Genomic DNA, 21,178 nt, shown 5'->3' on the forward strand with positions numbered 1-21,178 from the left:
TCCGGATTAGCTCTTGGCTATGAAGGCCTCATTCGCGTCCACCATTTTTTGTCCTTGCCCTTTTCCTGCCTCTTTTATCGCTCAAGACGGGTGGAGGCTCACCTAGCATCCTACTCGCAAGCCGCTTCTGCTGCAGCGAAGCCGTCCGTCCTCATTGGCCGTCTGCCTCGAGCGAGCTCCATCCATGCCTCTAGGTAATGCAAGGCACACCCTGCTCAGCGCGTGGAGGCGGAGGGAGAGAGGTCCCGTACTCCGTACTTGCTGCATTTTGGTACTCACAAAGGACCCTGCAAGATACCTGTAGCGCGCATTTCGCCAGCGCATCAGCGCATCAGCATACCCACGCTCCCGACTGCGTGATGTTGCAGCTCGGCGGGTAAGATATCTCACGCAAGCGCAGTGCTATACTCGTTTGGACCTGCCCTGCTTCCCCAGGTGGACGGATGTGCTCCGTGGTGGGCGACGACCCCGGTCTTCCCCCATATTTGTCAGGCAAGGAAAGACAGATCCGTTTCTTCGATACACGGGGTAATGCACAAAGGTGGTGGTGCTCGCACTCCGTCCTCGCAGAACAAGCAATGAACAGCCATCTCCGCGGGGGTAAGCCCGCATACCCACTATAATAGCCCGCTATATTATTGGTTCCCGCATTGCCTGCCGAACCAGCATGACAGACCTGCTCCCCAATTTTCGTGGCACACGTTGACAGTGCCATTCGGAGGGATTGCCGGTGGGCGTACGACATATGTATGTGCGATTGGGGGATTATGTTGGTCCCGGTATCCTTTAAGCTTTCGTCGCCAACCGTGGCCGGGCGAGACTGAAGCTCACCCGCCCCGAAGTGGATGATAAGCGTGACTTGTCATTGGGGCTAGAGACTCAGCTTATGAAGTAAGAATATGAGAAAGTACGAGACGAAAGGATAACACCCCACGCCACCGTTTGCCTTTCCACAATGAGGTGATTTTGTCATGGGGCCCTTGTCACCCCTTGCGTTGAGCAGAGGTCGTGGGGCTTGACGAGGCGAAATGCTGCGGTTCAGCTGCGGCACAAGCGACACACGGGATAAGCAGCGGAACAGGAGGAGTCTGCCCCAAGATCTGCTGTCGGTGAGCCAGCAGGAGGCTGTCACGCACATCCCTGTTCACACCCTTTCGTGTTGTCGCTAGCCTCTTCCAGACTGACGAGATGTTGGTTGCGAGGCAGCAGCGGCGAAGCATTTTGAGCTGCCAACACAGTAACACAGTGCTATACCGGCACAGTGTTGGATGTGGCATGCATGTTGTAGCATCTTTACGGAGTCCGGATTAACTTCGGCCACCCCAGCAAGTGGCCGGTTGGCTCTTTGCGCGCTTGAGTACGAGCACCGAGCGCGGGGCTTGTAAGTATCTTACAAGTACGAGTACATAGCTTGGAGAGGGCTGCCTTCCACCTGGACGGGATCGCGGGGGTCATGAACGAGAGCTAGGGTTTAGCTATTTTCTAGCGAGGGGGGGGAGGGGGGCTTTTTGTTGGAGTTGGCATTGGACAGATGCTATGGGGAAGAGGACGCCTCGCCGAGTTTTGACAAGAGGGGAGGGGACAAACAGATGCACCTGATCAAGAAGATGCATTATGATTTGAGAGTGCTTTGCGTGCGGGACAAAGTCAGAGGTTTGATTATCAAGTCCGTTCTGTTTCCGTACATCGGCAACGGCAGTTGACACAAAGACATGCAAAGTGAAGAGACCACATCGTCAGATGACAGGTGAGCCTCTCTTGTGGATGTGCTGGTATCTTACCACGCCAACTTGTCCGAGTGGCAGATCATGTCTGCTCTTTTCTTTGGCTGTCATCATAGTCGCACACGCGAGCCCGTCTGCACAAGGGGCACTGGACAAAAAGCTTTCGCGTCGCATGGCTGGCCAGGCAATATGAGATTGGCTGTTCGCTCTCATCTCTGGCCTCCGGTCGTCTTGGAGCTACGTGGCAGTGGCGGGATCGTGTCCGGGAAACATGCTACGCAAGGCCGCGGCGAACGTGGTTTTCCGAGAGAGACGCCCGCAGCTCACGACATCTACGATACAAGCGTACTCGTACTCGTGGCTAGAGCAGACAAAACGGAGCATGCTCCCACACGGCTCCACTGCTCGCAGGATGGGAAAACGGAGCGCCACGATCGATTCTGTGCTGCAATCGTAAGACACAAAGAGGCTGTCTGGATGAGAACAGCCTGAGGCCCGCGCGCGACTGAGGACTCAGCCACAGTGACTAAGCAAGATGCTTTAGGCTGAACGCGACATCGGCGCGGCGGTCGTCACAGACAAGCATTAGCTAATTTGAGTTGCCTATTTAGTATTTTAATTTATTCGAATTAATAATGGATTATTTCTAAAGAGAAATAACCGTGCGAGAGCTAACAGAAGGAGGCCCCACTCGAGCGCCTGCGCCAAAGCCTTCTCTTTTCTCTCTCCTGCCCTGTTCTGCCCCCTCGAATCTGCTGTTTCTCTTCCCTGTGGCTTCATTGCCCGTCTCCGATCATTCGCTCACGCACTCCGGCTCCGACCGGGCCCAATTTATCCTTAACCTCGCGAGAATTGCGTCCGCAGGCAGATTTCAGCAACACGCTGAGCGGCAGCCTCCTGCAGCCGTCTGTTGATCGGCGCCTCTTTTCTCTTCTTCGATAGACTCCTTGCCGACCGACAAAGCGACCTCCGACCTTCCTACTCCTTTTTACCTTCCTCTCTCTGCAAAAACAAGCATGGCCCCGGCGAAGCAGCGCTCGGGCGCCGACGACCACAAGGCAGACGCAGCAGCGTCCAAGGAGAAGAACGGGCACAGCCACGCAAACGGGGGCGGATTCCACGCCCCGACAAATGGCAAGTCACGTCGAGCTGCCAACTCCAATACGGCGACGGCAGCATCGACAGCGGCGGCAGCGGCAGCGGCAGCAGCGACAGCAGCAGCAGAGCAGCAGCAGCTGGCCAGTACCCTGAACGGGCCTGCAGATGTCGGATTGAACGTGCCATCACCGCCTACTGTGAGTACTTGGCCCTCTCAAGACAGAGCAAGCAAGGGCAGGGATGTGCGGCTGACGGGTGCGTCTCGCGAGCAGATCCAATGGATGGAGTTTGAACGGGACGTGCTGCACGCGTACGTCCGCACGTACCAGATCGAGTCGCCCAGCGCATTTTCCAACGACCTGCACCGGTGGATGCTCTCACAGCCAGGAAGCATCGGGCTGCAGTCGCCGACGATGCGACGCCACAAGGCGCTGCGGCGGCAGAGCAAGGCGCAGCTGGCCAGCACGACGCGGAAACACTCGAACAACCTGGGGGTGCAGGAGAACGACGTGATTGTCGACTTCCTACACAAGGTGCAGAACCACGAGGTTGTGCGGTTGCGTCGGCTGAGGAGAAACGGGTCGAACTCGCGTGGACGTGAGGGTTAGCCGAGCAGCATGAGGCAACCTTGTCGTTTTTGTTTTCCCATCTTTCTTTTCTTCTTTTCTTTTCTTCTTTTTTCTTTCTTTTTTTCACTTTCTTTTCCTTTTTCTTTCTCCTTCACACGGCGTTTGGGATCGGGAACAACAGTGTGCGACAGACACGCTTGAGATTTGGCGCTTCGGTATATGTGCTGCTGCTGGGAAGGACAAATAGATTGGGAAATGGCTTCCCGGCCGGCGGCGAGGCACGGCCTTGACGGAGATTGAGTACTGATACCATGGTAGAGAGCAAGTTCAAAAGATTCGCCCCTTTATAAGGAAATCCTCTTGCGCCGTTCTAGAAAGTTCGTGAAGGCTCGGCAATTGGCGGGAAGGCTGGCCTGACTGTTTTAAGCCGAGGATGCGTAGCGTGGCTGCCTGAGGCAGAAATAGTAGCGGCGGGCGGCAGGTGGATTCCCAGCCAACGACAGTGCAGCAAAAAAAAGACTGTCGAAAAAAAAGGCCAATCCATGAGATTCGGCGGGCTCGTGCGAATTTGAATCTGCTTCCTGATGCGTCACACACTCACAACCGCAAAATGAACGCCAGCCTCTTCTCCAAGGCATCTATCTCAGCACGGCCGCTGGCGCCGATGTTGCAGCTGTGCCGGGGATCCAGACAGAAGCTGCGGCTCTCGTCGACGTCACAGTCTTCTGCGGCCGCATCAATATGCACAGGCCGACGAGCAGGCTATAGCTCGGCAGCGTTTGGCAACGTGCGGTCGGGCTCGCGCACATGCGCAGTCTCGGGTGCACGGCCCCGGCCGACTGTAGCACGCCGGGTAGGCTTTCACTTTGCACCTTTGTTCCCCTTTGTTCCCCTTTGTTCCCCTTCGTCTGCTGACAGCGTCTGCACAAGAGTTTCCACGCGACAGGTCGATCGATGGCGGCGCCAAAGGACCCGTACAAGGTGCTCGGGGTAGAGAAGAGCGCAACGGCGTCAGATGTCAAGAAGGCATACTACGGGCTGGCCAAGAAATTTCACCCAGACACGAACAAGGACCCGACGGCCAAGGAGCGGTTTGCCGAGGTGCAGACGGCATACGAGATCCTATCGGACCCCAAGAAGCGCGAGCAGTACGACCAGTTCGGGGCAGCCGGGGTTGACCCGAACGCGGCGGGCGGCATGGGCGGCGACCCATTTGGCGGCGGTGGCAACCCATTCGCAGGCTTCGGCGGCGGCGGTGGTGGTGGGCAGGGCGGTTTCGGAGCCAACTTCAACTTTGAGGATCTGTTTCAGGCCTTCACGGGACAGGGCGGAGCGGGCAACCCGTTTGGGCGGCGAGGTGGAGCAGCAGGCGGCGGTGGAGGTGGAGGCGGACGCAATCCGTTTCAGCAAGAGATCCTAGTGGGCGACAACATCGAGATTCAGACGAGTATCAGCTTCCTGGAGGCGGCACGGGGGGTGACCAAGTCGATCAAGACGACGCCGCTGCTGCCGTGCAAGCCGTGTGGTGGCAGCGGGCTAAAGCCGGGGACGAAGCGCAGCGGCTGCACTTCGTGCAACGGCACGGGCACGCGGGTGCACTTTGTGCAGGGCGGCTTCCAGATGGCATCGACGTGCGGTGCCTGTGGCGGTTCGGGATCAACGATTTCGCGGGGGTCGGCGTGCCGAACGTGTGGCGGCGATGGTGCGGTGCGAGAGCGCCAGACGATTGCAGTCGACATTCCAGGCGGCGTGGAAGACGGTATGCGGCTGCGGGTGGACGGCCAGGGTGATGCAGCACTGACAGGACGGACAGCTGGGCCCAGTGGCAGCGAGGCAGCACGCGGTGTGCGCGGCGACCTGTATGTGTTTGTGCACGTGGCCGCCGATCCCAAGTTCAGCCGGTCCGGAGCCGACATTCTGCACATGGCCACGGTGCCGCTGACGACGGCCGTTCTTGGCGGCGAGGTCACGGTGCCGACGCTCGACGGCGAGGTCAAAGTGCGTGTGGCCACGGGCACCAGCACCGGTGATCGCATCACGCTCAGCGGCATGGGCATGAAGAAGCTTGGCAGCCGGCGACCTGCATCGGGTGATCTGCGTGTTGAGTTCCGTGTCGCCATGCCCAAGCATCTCACCGCCAACCAGCGTACCATTCTCGAGATGCTCGCCGACGAGATGGATGACAAGACGGCCAAGCGCGTCATGAATCTGCATCGCTCTGGCCCGACCGGTTCCGAGAACCCAGACGGCTCCCACGAGAACGAGAGCTTCCTCCGGTCCATCTGGCATAACCTGACCAACCATCCGGCTCACGGGACCAGCAGCAGCACGGACAGTACCGGCAGTTCTGGCTCTGGCCCCAAGACTGACGACTCCAAGGCCCAGGACCAGAAAAAGACATCTGGCCCCGATTCGACATGAACTCTCTCCCTTCCTGACCATCTAGACCACCATATACTTCTTGCCTTGTTTTTATCTCCCATCTTTCTTGCATACCGGCGGTGTTTACAAAAGGCGGTTGGGGAGCCGGCGGGACTTCTCCTTGTATCATGTATTAGACGAACAAACTCTTGCGACAGTGGAGGACAGACGGCCATCACCGCTCCCATGCAATAAAATGCAGTGTCACGTGTCATTATTGTTCACTGTGCTCTTGACTTTATCCAAATGATGACGTAATATTTTGAGAAAACTGATCCAAAACTTAACTCCCTCCGTCACCCGTACATGGGCGTGAAGCCAGCATTGTAGCTGCCATAGTCGCCCTGCATGAACATGTTCCAGTCCAAGTTTCCCAGATCCATCATTTCGGGCATGTTTGTTCCCATGCCGGGCATCAGGCCGTCAAAAACGTTGCTGCTGGCCAGTCCCGGAGGTCCCGGCTGGGAAGTTGTTCCGGGGAACATTGGCGTCGGACCTTGCTGTTGATGTAGCTGTCGGTGTTGTGTTTGTTGTGTTTGTTGCTGCTGTTGCTGCTGCTCCTGTTGGTGCTGCTGTTGATGCCGTTGATGCAACTGCTGTTGCTGCTGAGACTGAAGGGACGAAGACGTCTCGGCCATGACGACCTCATCATCACCCATAGATCCGGCACTGTTGCTGCTACCTCCCATCGAAGGCAGTGGCTGCTGCTGCTGCTGCTGCTGATGCGATTCTGGTCCCGTCGTCTTGGGCACCAGCTGCTGCAGCAGACGGATAAACGTGGGAACGGGAGGAGCACGACGGCCCTGCTGCAGTTCGGCCGTCTCGTGGGCATCCCAGGCCTTGATAAAGAGGCCGCCAAAGGTGACATGGACGGGACTGCGCGGGTTCCGGACCAGGCCGCGACGATCGTGGTTCTCGCAGATGGCCGCCCAGGCTCGTTCGGCCAGGTCGCCGGACCGCAGCCGCGTGCGCAGCTCCATGACGATAAACATGTAGGCCGGGAAGGGGAAGTGCATGCACGTGTACCAGGAAAAGCCGCGCAGACTGTCGGCGCTCTGCATCACGTTGTCGTACTCCACCATGTGGATGGCCTCGACAAAGAGTGCATCGCGTTCCGTATCGTCCACGGCTGGTCCTGCTGGAGGTCCAGATGGTCCGGGTGGTCCCATGCTTCCCATCGGGCCTCCCATCATGGCTCCCATCGAGCCCATGCCTCCAGGACCACCTCCGGGGACACCCGTTCGGTTCAAAAACTGGACGATGCGCATTTTGCACAGGGCCTGGCGCGTCATCATGAGGGTGAAGAACTGCAGCGGAATCTCGGGGTCGCACGCCTTGAGGTAGGTGCTCTCCATGTAGCTGCAGAAGCTGTCGGGGTCACTGGGCAGCGTTTGGTTGGCCATGTGCGTCACCACGTCGGGCGAGTTGGGGTTGGGCGAGAAGTGGAACTTGCGTGTAGCTGTCGTGGCCGTGCTCGCTGATGCTGATGCGCTACCCGGCGTGCCAGAGCTGCCGGGACTGGTGACGCTGGCGTTTGGCGTGACGCCAGGACCAGTTCTGCTGCTGCTTCCACCGCCACCTCCCGCCATACACATCTCGACACGCGTCAGACAGAAGAGCATCTCGGTCGGACCGGCATTCGACATCGGCGCTTCCTTGGCATGCTGATGCAGGTCCGAGTCGTTGATGTTGAGCGGGAAGCGGGTGTCAGTCACGCCGGCCGACAGAGCCGTGACGACAGAGCCGGTGATCTCGGCGATGCGCTTGTCTAGGGCCACAATCTGCCACCACAACCGCCGCCGCATCTCCGCCTCAAAGGGTGGCAGGCGGAAGTGGGTGCCGTCACGGTGGAGGCCCAGCCGCTGGGCTATGCGCACGGCTATGCCGATCAGGCAGAAGAGAGAGCGTGGGTCGACATACTGGCGCACGCAGAGCTGCGATTGTTGGTAGGTTGGCAACGCTAGTGGAGTCAGACTTACAAGATAGAGGAAGTACGCCTGCAGCACCGCCAAGTCCGGGCTGCGCATGAAGCCGGCGTTGATCAACGCCTGCTGCGATGCCCGGTGAAAGCGTGCGAGCAGTCGGGTTCGGTCCTCGCTAAACGTCGCCTGCACGTCCTCGTCGCTCATCGACGTCACTGCCACAAAGTAGATGCTAAACATGAGCGCCTCCAGTGCCCGCGGGATCCGGCCCACATTGGCCCCCGCCTCGATGATCTGTGCCTGCAGCGTCGGTGTGTGCGTCACCTTGAGCAGCGGGTTGACGTTGGTCAGGTAGATCTGCCACAGCTGGAAGATCTGCATCCCGGCCGGATGGCTATCCGTCACCCGACAGGCCGTCCCGCCCACCACAAAGGGAAAGCCATCCTGGTGCTGGTTGTCAAACATGCTGTCGAACGCGTGGTGAATCGTCGTCGAGCCCTCCACGTCGTCGTCTGACGAGTCGCGTAGTCCCCCGTCGTCCTGCGCCCGGTAGTCTTTGTAGCCGCTGGACCCCGGCGATGTCTTGAGGCCCACCAGCTCGTTCTGTAGCTCGTCCACCTCGTCGAGCGAGGCCCCTCGTGCTGTCGCTGCCGCTGCTGCTGCCGCTGCCACGGCCGAGGCCGACATGGGGTCGAACCTGACGCCGTGCTGGCTCAGCAGCGACTCATACTTGCGCAGCCGCTCCACCAGCTCGCGCTCGTGCGGCTTTTTCTTGCGCCGTCGCGGCGGTTGCGGTGGCACTACCCGGCACTCCACCTGCGCCTTGACGCAGTTGGCACACGGCTTGTTCTTGTCGCACCGCACCTTGCGCTGCTGGCAGAGCACGCACGAGTGGCCCCGCGTCAGCTTCATCGCCAACGCGTCTGCTGCCAGGGCCGAAGACAATATCGGTAGCCCCGTCCCTTGTCCACCCGTCATCGACGAGATGGACATGGCTGGCGGCTGCAACTGCTGTTGGCGCTGTTGTGGTGGAGGTGCCGCGGCCTGAGATGCAGGTGGTGGGCCAGACGCCGATGACGACCGCGAAGTCGACATTGGTAAGGGTGGACCGGCCATAGACCCGGTCAGGCCTGCCGTGGCCGTGGCAGAGACGGGGAGAGAAGGTCGTCGTGACAAAGAGGATATCTCAGGATGAAGTATGTGTGGAGGTCCAGAGGCCATTGTGTTCAGAAAGAGTGCCACAGAGGCTCCAGCAAAGACGGTATCACCAGCTCGTGCTGAGACAGATAGCCCACTAGCAGGCTGGAAGACGTCCCCAAATTAGCTCAGGCTCTCTTCCGGATCCGACAGCCGTCACGAGAGGATCGGCCATTTCTAACAAGCCAGAGAGCGGTGGCAGGAGAGGGCAGAGAAAGTGGTAGCCTCTGAACGTGCGAGAGCGATCACAAAAGACCAGGAAGACAAACGGTAATTTATTAACAGCCGCCAGGTGGAGGGGGGTCACATTAGAAGAGGAGGGTGTACTACGGCCGGCACTGTCTTGGGGTATTCCTCTCTTCGTCCAAGTGTCTGCGTACCTGTGTTGTGCTTGCTCGTCCGCGGCAGCGAGTGACCGACGCTCAAGGTTGACGCAACACGCACAGGAGGAATAGATAGAATGATAAGCAGGCAATGGGCTAAGTGAGTAATAATGGTCATGTGGATTTGAAACGGCTAAGAGGGCGGTGCTCGCCGGCACAGATCATAGATGGCAGGTCGGAGGTTCGGAAGGAGTGGCCCGTTATCTGGAAGTCAACGCTCGATCTGTCATAGGACAAGGTCACGACCAGACACAACGGCATGAAAAGCACCGATCCTAGACAGTCACAGACGGCAGTAGCAGACACTCTTTGCGTGCACAATACTGTGCACCGTAACCAACCACACGGAACGACTTGGACGGAACTAAGAACCGAGACAGATGTGTAAGGGTGGAGTGGGGGGTGGAAGAAGAACAGTGGAGGTGTGAGAAGGGATGTATGTCTAATGAAGTAGTTTGCACAGAAAGGCCCAAACCTTGATTTGCAGGTCGTTGTTCGAGGCCCGTCCCTGGTTGTGTCAGCCATTCTGTAAGATACACAACACTGGGAACAGGCTTATGGGTGGCCCAGTAGTCAAGTGGAGCTCCGAGGAGCACCAGAACGGAAAGCAGACGAGAGAGACGGAAAGAGAGAGGATCAAGAATTCGAAGCAGGACGAGAGCAACAACGGGATCGGCACATACAGGCACCTTCTTTTCGTCGCTGACCGGAGACTGCAGAGGGCCTGCGAAGCCCGGAGTCGAAGCTAATTCCCTCTTTTGCTCAGATGCACCGGCACGCTGTCAGCGCGTGCGTGTCTAGTCTTTGTGACCGGTCCTGCGTTTAGGATGTGTCTTGGTGACAGACGCCGTCGGCTGCCAACTGCATTTTGGAGAGGAGGTGGCCGGGTAAATTCGGTCCCGAACACCGGTTTCACGCCCCGATCGTTCTTTCCCATATCCACCAATCGCACCTGCTCTCCCGTTGTTGGCGCGACCTTGTCTTGTCTTGCTGACCGCGGATCTTACAGTCAACGCCCTTGTGCACCGCAGGCTACGGATGCGCTAGTCCCATAGCGGAATAGACTAGCTCCGGCTATTTACGGACCCGATGGGGAAGTTGACTTTATATACGGGTACTCTCACGACAGCTGTTAGTCAATCTTGTCTGGCTCGACGCCTGTATTTTCCTGATACCCACGGCTCGTTCACTTGCCGCTTGTACACCTGCCCATGTCCGCACAAAGTAGTCACTCCAGAATAACGGTCTACCTTTTTCGACATTTCTGTCCCGAGTCGTGGCAATAGTCGGCCCAATACCAGCCCATCAACACGTCTTGAGCAGAGTTCTGCCTCTAACACGTTGGACAAGTCGTCTGAACTCGCATGACAATGCACAAATATAATATACGACCAGGCGTCACAACCATAATTATGAACCCCGAGATCACCGTCAAGACCGATGGCTGTCGGCTAGCCTAGTCGCCAGCAACCCGCCAATTCTCACTCTTTCTTTTTTCGGTTCCATCTGATCTGCCATGCCCGGTGGCCTCATTTCGACCCTCTCGTCTTTCCTGCCATGTCTTTTCGTTTAAGTTGTTCAGCTTGCTTGCAACTGTCACTTGTCGGAAATCGGTCGACACGACTTGATTCAGCCGGCGGTGGGTTTTGCCATGCTGCTTCAAATGGTATATAGGTTGGTATACCCATTCATGCCAGTTCGGTTCTCCCTCCTTGTCTGAATGTCTCTCTCTCATGCAAGAAACAGCAGTCCGATTCGAAACCGTTCTTCTGACTGCTCCCTTTACTCTTTGTATCTTTTTCCTCCACTCTTTCTCTCTGTTCCCTCGCCATTTCTGGCACGTCTACCTTTGCTTTCTTTTCTCTTGTCATATTACATCTTACCTACTCCTCCATCGATTCAATCCCTGGGGCGTACTTAACTCTACATATGACGTCTTGAGAACGAAGTTTCGTTAATGCAGTGTCCCACCGATCGGCAATACCCTCTTCGTCTTTCTGCTGTACTACATCCTCTCTGAGGCTCAACACGCCTCACATCTCACTCCGTGCTACGAGTCGTCCTTCCGTCAGCGAAGATGGGAGCCAAAGGCCCCTCTCCATCTGATGTCTCCCTTACTACCGATGTCAAACGCCCAGAGCCCGACCAGACACTCCGTGAGCCTGCGGATGCGGAAAAGCTAGCACCAGTAGCAACAGAGCAGAATGGTCCGCCGCCAAACGACCTCTTCCAGCCCAAGAGCATCAAGTTCTGGATGATCCTGCTGTGCAACTTTCTTGCCCTCTTCCTCGTGGCTCTTGATCGCACCATTGTCGCCACAGCTGTGCCTCAGATCTCAGATGACTTCAACAGCCTTGGAGACATAGGCTGGTTTGCCTCGGCCTACATGTTGACAACATCGGCATCTCAGCTTCTCTTTGGGCGCATCTACCGGTTTTACCCAATGAAATGGTGAGTTTGAGACATGTTCCTTTTATCGGCAACTTCTTCGGACTCCCCCACCTCTTGCCGATACTCACACCGACAGGACATTTCTCACCTGCGTCGTCGTATTCGAGATTGGGTCCGCAATATGCGGTGCTGCGCCCGGCTCGACTGTCTTTATTGTGGGACGCGCTATCGCCGGCGTCGCGTCGGCGGGCATCTTCTCGGGCTGCATGTTAATCATGATCCCCATGATTCCCCTACACAAACGACCGATGTTCCCAGGGGCCTCTTCGGTATGGTGTTTGGCATCGCCTCCGTCGTGGGCCCGCTTGTTGGAGGCGCCTTTACCAGTTCCGTCACCTGGAGATGGTGCTTTTACATCAACCTTCCTATCGGCGGCTTCACGCTGCTATTCATGTGCTTTTTCTGGAACCCGCCGGCACAAACGTATCTCCCGGCACCGCTCTGGACCCACGTCAAGCGGCTTGACCCTCTCGGCACGCTGTTCTTTTTGCCCGGCATAGTCTGCCTGCTGTTGGCCCTGCAGTGGGGCGGCTCCAAATACGCATGGAGCAGCTGGCGTGTCATCCCGCTGTTCCTGCTCTTCGGTGCGCTCATGCTGGCCTTTACTGTCGTGCAGATCATGCTTCCTGAAACAGCCACGCTGCCTGGACGTGTCATCACACAGCGAAGCGTGCTCGCGGGTGCTTCTTTCACCTTCTTTCTGTCGGCCTCCATGCTGACGTTGGTGTACTTCATCCCGCTATGGTGTAAGTGAATATGGCGCTTGGACGAGCTTCTCATTCTCACCTGCTGACCAGCCAAAAACAGTCCAGACAACCAAGAACGCAACAGCACTCGAGTCTGGAATCGATACCATTCCGCTAGTATTGAGCCTCGTCGTGTCAAGCATCATGTCTGGCATCGCCACACAGAAAATCGGCTACTATGTTCCATCGATGCTGCTGGCACCCTGTATCATGTCCGTTGGCCAGGGGCTCATGAGCACGTTCACGCCCTCGACCCGCTCGTCTCACTGGATCGCCTTTGAGTTTATCTCTGGCTTCGGCCTCGGTCTCGGTATGCAGATTGGAAACCTGGCCGCCCAGACCGTTTTACCGCCTGCAGATATACCGACCGGCGTGGCTATCATGTTCTTCGTGCAGCAGCTGGGCGGTTCCATCTTCACCTCTGTTGGAGAGACCATCCTGAGCAACCTCTTGGTATCGAAGCTTGGAGGCATCCCGGGTCTCGATATGGCCTCAATCGTCAACGGTGGCGCCACCGAAATAGCCAAGGTGGTGCCAGCGGAGTACCTCCCCGCTGTTGTTGAAGCATACAACTATGCGACCACGCGAATCTTCCTGATGGGCATGGGCCTCGCCTTCTGTGCACTCATCTCAGGCTTCTTCATGGAGTGGCGCAGCATCAAGAAGCCTCCTGGTTCTCTGGGCGGTCCTCCCACCGGTCCTTCTAAAAATCCTGCGGAGAAAAGCTCTGGAGTGCTCAAATCGCTACAAATTCCAAGTGCACCAGACCTTCCGGCTAAGCTAAGACGACTTCAGCCCGAAACATCAGACACGAAACTCATCGCTCCACCCCCTGCGTACTCCAGGTCAGACTTGTCGGTAGTGGCTAGGTCGTCCATATTATCCCAGGCGACGGCAGTGGGCAGTGACTGCCCAACACCCACCAAAACTTTGAGGGACTCATCCTACTCACCTTCAGTGGTCGGAGGAGGCCCTCCGGTCAGTCTTCAGATTATCAGGGTACGACTGCAAGAGGAGGAAAAGTTGCGACAGGCGAGAAGAGAATCGGAGCCTGGCTTCGAGAGCCCTCGGCGAAACTCGGCACGACTGTCCAGGACCCTCAGGAGAAGCAGCTCGTCGACAGAACGATATACATTCGCTTAAGCCGGCCAGTTTCATGTGCATTCGAAGCTGAGTTTGTATGCGCTCAGCTCTTTGTTGTTCATTTTGGAAAGCATACTCTCCTTTCTATCACCCCTTTAGCGACTGCAGGCGTTTTGGAAAGATTCGGAAGAGGTGGAGGGGCAAAATCTTGTGATGCTTCCTTATGTTCAATTCTCTGTGTCGATACATGCATTTTGGTGAACTGTTTTGCTTACGTGAGACGAGGAAGGAGCAGCTCAGAGGCAGACAAATAGAGAAGGCGCAATGAGGCGGTACTGTACTTCGTACCTTCGCGAAACAAGATATTACTGGTTATGTATATATTATCCGTACTGATTCTTACGGCATTGCATAGTTGCTTGTTAGCCTGGGTTTCCGGCAAAGTAGCGATGCCTATGCCTGAGCAGCAGCATCTAGACAGATAAAGCACCCGAAAATGATAACAGCAACACGCACAGAAAGCAGCATCTAGACTCTACGAATGAAACGAAGCGCAGCCAACGCTAAGGATAAGGCTAACCTCGAAAAAAGATATGCTTCGCTTCAATGATGCAAGAAAATATGCAGAGGCCAAAAGAGGCGGATGCTCTCACGTTTTCCAAAGCTGCCTCACACCAGCTCCCACGCACAAATGCCAACAAAAGTAACTTTGTGACGGCCTAAGCTCGCACGGAAGTCTGCCATGGAGGCACCACGCATGTCCTGGCCATCTCGCGTGGCGTAGGCGAAGCACGTAAGCTTGGTCCCGGGTGGGCCCAGACGGCTTCGCGGAATGTCAGCCCACCAGTGCAGAGGGCTGTCGTAGCGCACCTCGACCATCTCTTCGGAGCGGCCGTCGGCGCCGCCGTTCTTAATTTTGATGAACATTTGGTACGGCTGCAGGCCGCGGCCGTTGGTCTCCAGCTTCCAGTGCGGACACGTTCGGCCAAAATAGAAGTGAACGAGATCGTCGCCGGAGCTGCCACGACTGACATTGCTGACGTGAATTTGCAGGCTCGACGGCTGAACGGAGTCGGGGTCGATGAACTGGTCTTCCTTCCCGTTGGTGTACAGGACCACAGGCGGCTCGGCCGACCTCTCCACCACGTACTCAGCCCACGAGATCGCACATCCATCGGCGCGGAAGAAGCAGCTGCGGTCTGCCGGGAAATGGCGCTCGCCAAACTTGTCGTTGCTCATGGTGAACATATCCGGCGCAAAACACTTCTCGTAGCGCTCTGCCCGCTGCTCGCTGATATTGCCGGCGCCCCAGCACGCATCCAACAGCTTCCACTCGCCACCATCAATCCGCACTGCATTCCACGCATGACCTGTCGGATTGGGCGGTGGCACTGGCTGGCCTGGCTTGACCAGGTTGAAGCCAAAGCCCTTGCCATGGCCCGTCACCACGCGCACCTCCAATCCTGCCGCCCGCGCTATCGCCTCGTAGATCTTGGCGTAGCCCTCGCACACCGCCTTGCCTGAGAAGATCTGCTCGGTAATGCTCTGTCCTCGCGGAATGCATCCGCTAAAGAAACCATCCACGTCGTATGCCACGTTGTGGTGGCACCATGTGAAGATGGCCCGCGCCTTGTCCGTCTGCGACGAAAACGGGTCGCAGAGATGGCGTGCCAGGTAGTTCACTGTGCCTTGTCGTGGCAGCCGCTCCAGCGGATAGCGTGCCGCCAAGTCGTCAGGCCCAGAGAAGTCCCGGCAGAGCAGACACTCGTCGTCATCGCCCTTCATGGCGTAGTTTCCTGAGCCCGGAGCCGCTGCACTGCTGCGCCCACCACCTCTGACGACAGCATCGATCTGGGCCCGAGAAGGGCGGGAAGCCATGGGCAATGGCGGCGGCGTGTCATCATCCCCATCGTCATTCTTGTGGTTGGCCCTGTCGCTCCATCTTCCGATAGCTGCCTTGCTCGAGCTAAAGCCCTGGGAAATTGCCGACCGGACGGTCGACTGCCGTGACGGCAGAGTCGGCGGCGACGGTTCTTGGGCCCTGTCTGTTTGCCGACGTGCTGGTAGCACCGGTGGCTGGGTCTCGCCGTCTCTGACTGTCGACCGGCGAGCTGGCAGAGGAGGCGGCTTGGAGGCATCGCCCGGTCCTGGCCGTGGACGAGGCGGCAGGCGTGGATGTGCCCCATCAGAAGCGTCCGACGCTTGTCTGGACCCCGCGCCAGGCCGCATTGGAAGAGCCGGTGGCCCTGTCGTCGTCGACACGGCTTGTCGTTCTGCAGCTTCATGTCTAGCAGCCCACTCAGCCTCTTCTCTCTCGACAGCCTCCTTCTCTGTCGCGGCACGATCTGCAGCCTCCCGCTCTCTCTTGCTGGGAGGCAACGGCGGCAGCTTGGTCGTTCCGAAAGCTGGTGGCAATTTTCGTAGGCCGCTTCCAGAAGAGCCATGGCTCGTCGCAGACGATACCCGACTCAGGGCAAGAGACGCTGTTGCTGTCGAGGCAGTCGAGACGACGGAGTCCGATGACGGGCGGCGACCGCCGGCAGCCAGCAGCTTCACGTTCTGGTTCGAAGGGAGGCGCCGAGGCAAACTGGGCGGCTGGCTATGTTGTGAAGACGTAGCGCGTTTGGGCTGTGTTGGCTGACGAACGGGAAGTGGAGGGCGAACTGGCTCGTCGGCAGTACGGGCTACAGTTTGCACTTTGGGGGCTGCAGCTGGCGGAGGAGGAGGCGGGGGCCGTTTTCCATGTGCTGCCAAGGCCGAAGAGGCTGGTCGAGGAGGCGGACTTGCAGACGCAACGGTCGAGGATGAGCTGAAGCTCTTCTGCTTGTTGAGAGCAGCGATTCGTTCGGCCAGCGTTGAAAATTGGGGCTCCTCGACTTCAGCCATGATGACAGGCCGGCTGGCTGACTTGGGAGGGGGTAAGACGAGCAAGGCGGACTAGTTGCAGACGGCAGGAGAGGTTAAGAAAAAAGCCAACGATTGAGGATGAGACGAGGAGGAACACGAAGTACAGTAGCTGGCTTACGGCTTACGAGTACGAGTAACACGTGCTAGTCAGCGCCCTCTAGCGCTGTGGATCAGGCTCAGCCACTAAATCTTATTAGTCATAGGGCTATCCGTTCCTGAAACAGTTCTTCGAGTACGAGTGCTACATAGTTACGGAGTATATTTACGAGAATTGGCTGAAACAATGTATTTATCTTACTATGTACCCCGTAGATAGATAAACTGTCCATTTGTGTATAGTGAGATAATATGATAATGAAATAAAAAAGTACGGGCGAGATACGATTCAACAACAAACATGCTCTGCTCCAACTGCGAGGCAGTCGTTCGCTTGCGCCACGATTGCCCTGCATATTTGCCCTGCTTCTGGGAGGCTGATCCAATTGACGATCCGATGGCACTTTTCGCATTCCGCATTCCGCCTCCCACTTCACCATGCCTTCTTAGGCATATCTAGAGCGCTATGAGGACGTCTTATAGCTGAGATTCAGGGTGGGGGGATGATCTTTTTAGGGCCCCACGCCTGTACTCCGTACGGAGTATATTTCAAGTACGGAATACTCTCTCATACAGCCAACTGCCTAGTGGGGCCGCCCACTAATACCACGCCAATCTACGACGTATAGTACATACCCCAGGCTGCTAGCTTGCAGGTGTGGGGCGCCAATCGTCGGTTCTACCCTGTAACTGTCGTCCAGCCTGGTGCAAACCAAAGTCACGCCTTCCTTCTCGGCACACTCGTGACGCCTGGGAGGACGACTGACGGCAAACGAAAAGTGCAGGAAGCCTCCGGTCTCCTGCATCCTTCAGTCCACCAACTACATGCACGTCTATTTGTGCTCACCACTTGCATCCCTGCTTTGTCTGGACCTTGCTATCACAGCTGCTTATCCATCGACCCCGCCTACGCGCCCAGTAGGACAAAAGCTGGCTCTTCCCTCGTCATCCTCCTCCTAGAAGTATCTCCACCAAAGCTAAAGGTACACGAGGAAGAAGACTGCGACTACGGGCTCCTTATACTTGCTCCCAGACGACTCGCCTTGGCCTGTTCGCATCTCCGTATCACGACCGCAACCATGGCCGCAGCCAGACCTGTACAGGAGCAGAGCTCCCAGGCCCGACGCCTCACCATCCTCGATCTTCCCGAGGAGACTCACAGGGAGATCTTCAACCACGTGTGTGACCTTTGCGGCCTCTTGCCTTTGTCTACGTCCCTTGCCATCATCATCGAGGCTTCTTTGAGCTCACATTTTTCCAGTGCAACATGTCCGAGCTCGTCTGTCTGGCCCTTGTGTCCAAGCACTTTCATCACATCGCTTCCGAGATTATGTACCGCACCCTCCATTTCTCTCTCCCATACCATGGCGGTAAGCTGTGCGAAGACACCCTGGCTGCTTGCCTCAACACCCTCACCACCAGCGAGTACAACTACGCACGTCACCTCCGAGAGCTCTTCATCGATGCTTCCTATGGAACCGGCCCCGAAGCCGACAGGACCATCGCACCATACGTCTATTCTGAGAGCTGTGGAAAATTCCTGAATACCCTTCTTCTCTTAACCCTCCGCAAGACCAAGGGTCTGGAGAAGTTCTAGTGAGCTGTCTTCCATCTATCACCCCTCTCCGAGTACCTACAGTCTGACACATAGCAGCTGGGATGTCCGGATAGAACTGGGCCGACCGGTTTTCAGAGTGCTGCACCAGATCCACACACTCTCCGACGTCCAGATCCGCCTCCAAAAGGGCCCGTCGATACACGAGAGTACGCCATTGCTTCCGCTAAGCCATTCTTCCTCCTTGTCAACATTTGTGCCACACTCCACGTCGACCGGCATGCCAATAGAGTCTATCATCCATCTGCCCTCATTTCAACACATGCCGTTTCAGCCACCTCATCCCAACACCTTTGTGCCTATCACGACAGCTTCGGCATTCTACAATCCCTTTACGCCTGCACCCTCTCCAATTTCTGCTCAGCTGAAGACACAGTCTCGTCCCAGCAAAGTGCCGAAGCGAGGACTCTCACGGGCCGAGCCGCCCACCATATCTGGTTTCAAGAATCTCAAAGTTCTCTCTGTTCTCGACATCGACGCCCTCGACGTCATCACCGAGATCAAACCTTGCTTGCGAAACTCGGCCGGGACTATCATTGAGCTCAGTCTATCTTTTTCTGAAGCTCTGGCTTCCAAGGCACGCAAGCCGCCGCCCGATACCGACTCGGAAGAATCAGACTTCGATGACATTGAATTTAACGTTCCCCTAAGTACTACACTGGCCGATGCTGAACCTGCTACCACGAACCAGGCGCATGCATCATCGAAGCTCCTGTATGCGCAGGAGGAAAAGTATAGGCAGGATTCTGCCTTGAGCAGGATATTCGACCTGGAGCCGTTCCTCCTTCGACAGCAGCCAAAGCAGCCGAAAGTCAGCGCGAATGGCAGTGCATCTAATGCAAGCTTGGCTTCCGACTCAAATAACAGCAGGGTTGAGTTTGCGAACGCTGTCCGCGATATGACAGTGCAGCTTTTAAATAGCACCGTCAGTGGAAGCAACATTGGGGATCATTCAAAGATGCTGGATACAATCGAATCTGCCGCCAAGAAATACATAGATTCGGAAGATGCTAAGAGCGCCCAAGAAAAGAAGGGTGATCAAGTCAAGGAGCACGGCCAGAGCAAGAAAGGAAACGCTCTGAACACCACCGACACGATCGTCTCAGAGTCCGGCCTTGACGGCTCTGCAGCAGATGAGAGCGACAAGGAAGTAAGCCTTTTCAGAGACGGAGACACGGTCACCAAGCTCAAAAGTAAGGGTGCAGACGTCAGCCCGGAGGACATTGACGTCGAGGAACCGGAGGGCCAACTTGTTCTCGAGGAAGGTTCATGCGACAGGGATCTGGAAGACTCAAGCGACAAGGAAGCCGATCCAGAGCTGCCGACCGATTCTGTATTAGCATCTGCATCTGCTTCCGGACAGGCTCAAAGTAGCCCACAAGGCCAATCTAGCACTTGGGGTGGCCAGCAAGATCCTTTGGCGGAACCAATAAGCGATGACAGCATAAACAAATTGGCGGCCGATATCTCTGCCCAGAAAGCTAACTTAAAAGCCTTGCTGGACAGACTGGCAACATTGGAGAAACGGGCACTTACTTCACGGAAAGGGCTCGAGGCCATGTACAGTATGCGAGACGATGTTGAGCCGCAAGTTCTGCTGGAAATGGAGAGGCGAGAACAAGCCTTGCACAAAGACATTCAGCGTCTCTTCCAAGAGACACGAACAGTTGCGGCCGAAGTGCGGGACATTGAGGCTAGCAAGCCTGCATCAAAGACAGGTCGTGAGACGCCTCAGGAGGCTTCTGCTGCCGAGACTCCTGATGCTGCCAACTCAGCGCAAGCACACAGTAATCGTCGACTCGTCGACAAGTATGTGCGGTCCACGCGCGGTATAGTGTTGGAGGAACTCAATCTAAGCCTCATTCCTGTCACGGCATCGGTGTTGTCCAAGGCCATTGATCTGCACACGCTGGTGCGCATTACCCTGCTCAACGTCGGACCACAGGCGCCTATCTGGTCGCTCTTCTCCAGAGAGAACAGGTCGCGGCCGCTGGCGCTGCGATCGATCTTTACCGACAATGTGTCAACGGTCTTTCTGGTTTTTGTCGCACAGCTCGAAGAGGTGCATACGTTGCTCTTGCTGGAGCGAGATGCAAACCACAAGCCCGAGAGCCTGGCGCCCAAGACAACGACCACGATCAGCGATATCCGGCACATTGTTCTGAAGAAACACGCCCGTCACCTGAAGAAGCTCATGATCAAGAATGCCGCCAGCCAAGACTGGGATGTGGACGAGGCGACGATAAAGCTCCTGGGCCGACGTGCACGGAATCTCGCAGAGCTGGCTGTCAGCATGAAAATGCAAACGATTGTAAGGCCTCTCTCTACGTCCTGAGTGTTTACTTTAGCTGACTTGGCTGTCATAGCACGATCTCATACTACAGCTGCCCAACTTTATGGGGCTTGTGGCTCTCAATATCATCCGGTTACGGAATGATGATACGTGCGTGTGGGTGACACAGGAGATCAAACGGTTCATACTCGACACCGTTGCGCACTACCCGCATCTCATACTGGAGTGGCTGGCCATCGACAACAACTTGTCTGTAGAGCGCATCATGCGTGTCAGCCCGAAGAAGATGGTCGAGGCCAAAAAACAGAAGAAGATGAAGAAAGCAGGACAGTCCAAGGGCAAAGAGAAGGCGACGAACACCCAATGGTCCGGCTCTTTCGAGACCAATGGGTTCTCAAAGGGCAGCGCAGCAAGCAAGATCTACGACAACAGCGACGATAGCGACAGCAGCAGCAGCGATGGCAGCGCCCCGTACAAACAAGCCAAGCTTCAGCTGGAACACTGCCATGTCGATGACACCTGGGACATTTCGATATTTGACAGGGTGGTCAGAGTCGGCCGGCTGTAGATAAAGATGGTCAAAGACAGTGACAGGAGCACGCCGATCAAGCGTTCAAGCGTACTTATTCTTGTCTGGTATTTACTTTTATTTGAATTTAAACTTCTAGCTAAG

The 21,178-nt window shown here is 56.5% G+C and overlaps 6 protein-coding genes across 6 annotated transcripts; 4 read left to right on the plus strand and 2 right to left on the minus strand.

Annotated features, from left to right (window-relative positions):
- Window positions 1-2,740: 2,740 nt before the first annotated feature.
- Window positions 2,741-3,430, plus strand: CMQ_1262 (uncharacterized protein; the record flags this gene model as incomplete). Its single annotated transcript, XM_014318341.1, has 2 exons — window positions 2,741-2,796; window positions 3,046-3,430. The coding sequence occupies 2 exons, from the start codon at window positions 2,741-2,743 to the stop codon at window positions 3,428-3,430; spliced, it is 441 nt and encodes a 146-aa protein (XP_014173816.1).
- A 571-nt stretch (window positions 3,431-4,001) lies between these two features.
- Window positions 4,002-5,812, plus strand: CMQ_492 (mitochondrial chaperone; the record flags this gene model as incomplete). The annotated part of the gene is made up of 2 exons (XM_014317571.1): window positions 4,002-4,244; window positions 4,310-5,812. 2 exons carry the CDS (start codon window positions 4,002-4,004, stop codon window positions 5,810-5,812), a joined length of 1,746 nt encoding a protein of 581 aa, XP_014173046.1.
- A 296-nt stretch (window positions 5,813-6,108) lies between these two features.
- On the minus strand, window positions 6,109-8,955 carry CMQ_895 (c6 zinc finger domain containing protein; the record flags this gene model as incomplete). The annotated part of the gene is made up of 2 exons (XM_014317974.1): window positions 6,109-7,746; window positions 7,792-8,955. The coding sequence occupies 2 exons, from the start codon at window positions 8,953-8,955 to the stop codon at window positions 6,109-6,111; spliced, it is 2,802 nt and encodes a 933-aa protein (XP_014173449.1).
- Window positions 8,956-11,391: 2,436 nt separating this feature from the next.
- On the plus strand, window positions 11,392-13,654 carry CMQ_1129 (major facilitator superfamily transporter aflatoxin efflux; the record flags this gene model as incomplete). The annotated part of the gene is made up of 4 exons (XM_014318208.1): window positions 11,392-11,765; window positions 11,842-11,973; window positions 12,024-12,511; window positions 12,573-13,654. 4 exons carry the CDS (start codon window positions 11,392-11,394, stop codon window positions 13,652-13,654), a joined length of 2,076 nt encoding a protein of 691 aa, XP_014173683.1.
- Window positions 13,655-14,263: 609 nt separating this feature from the next.
- On the minus strand, window positions 14,264-16,480 carry CMQ_1295 (kyphoscoliosis peptidase; the record flags this gene model as incomplete). Its single annotated transcript, XM_014318374.1, has 1 exon — window positions 14,264-16,480. The coding sequence occupies one exon, from the start codon at window positions 16,478-16,480 to the stop codon at window positions 14,264-14,266; it is 2,217 nt and encodes a 738-aa protein (XP_014173849.1).
- Window positions 16,481-17,676: 1,196 nt separating this feature from the next.
- On the plus strand, window positions 17,677-21,073 carry CMQ_604 (uncharacterized protein; the record flags this gene model as incomplete). Its single annotated transcript, XM_014317683.1, has 5 exons — window positions 17,677-17,775; window positions 17,859-18,193; window positions 18,252-18,361; window positions 18,524-20,523; window positions 20,579-21,073. 5 exons carry the CDS (start codon window positions 17,677-17,679, stop codon window positions 21,071-21,073), a joined length of 3,039 nt encoding a protein of 1,012 aa, XP_014173158.1.
- Window positions 21,074-21,178: the final 105 nt, after the last annotated feature.

The sequence above is a fragment of the Grosmannia clavigera genome, assembly GCF_000143105.1.
Source record: "Grosmannia clavigera kw1407 unplaced genomic scaffold GCSC_140, whole genome shotgun sequence".
In the NCBI taxonomy this organism is placed as follows: Eukaryota; Fungi; Ascomycota; class Sordariomycetes; order Ophiostomatales; family Ophiostomataceae; genus Leptographium; species Leptographium clavigerum.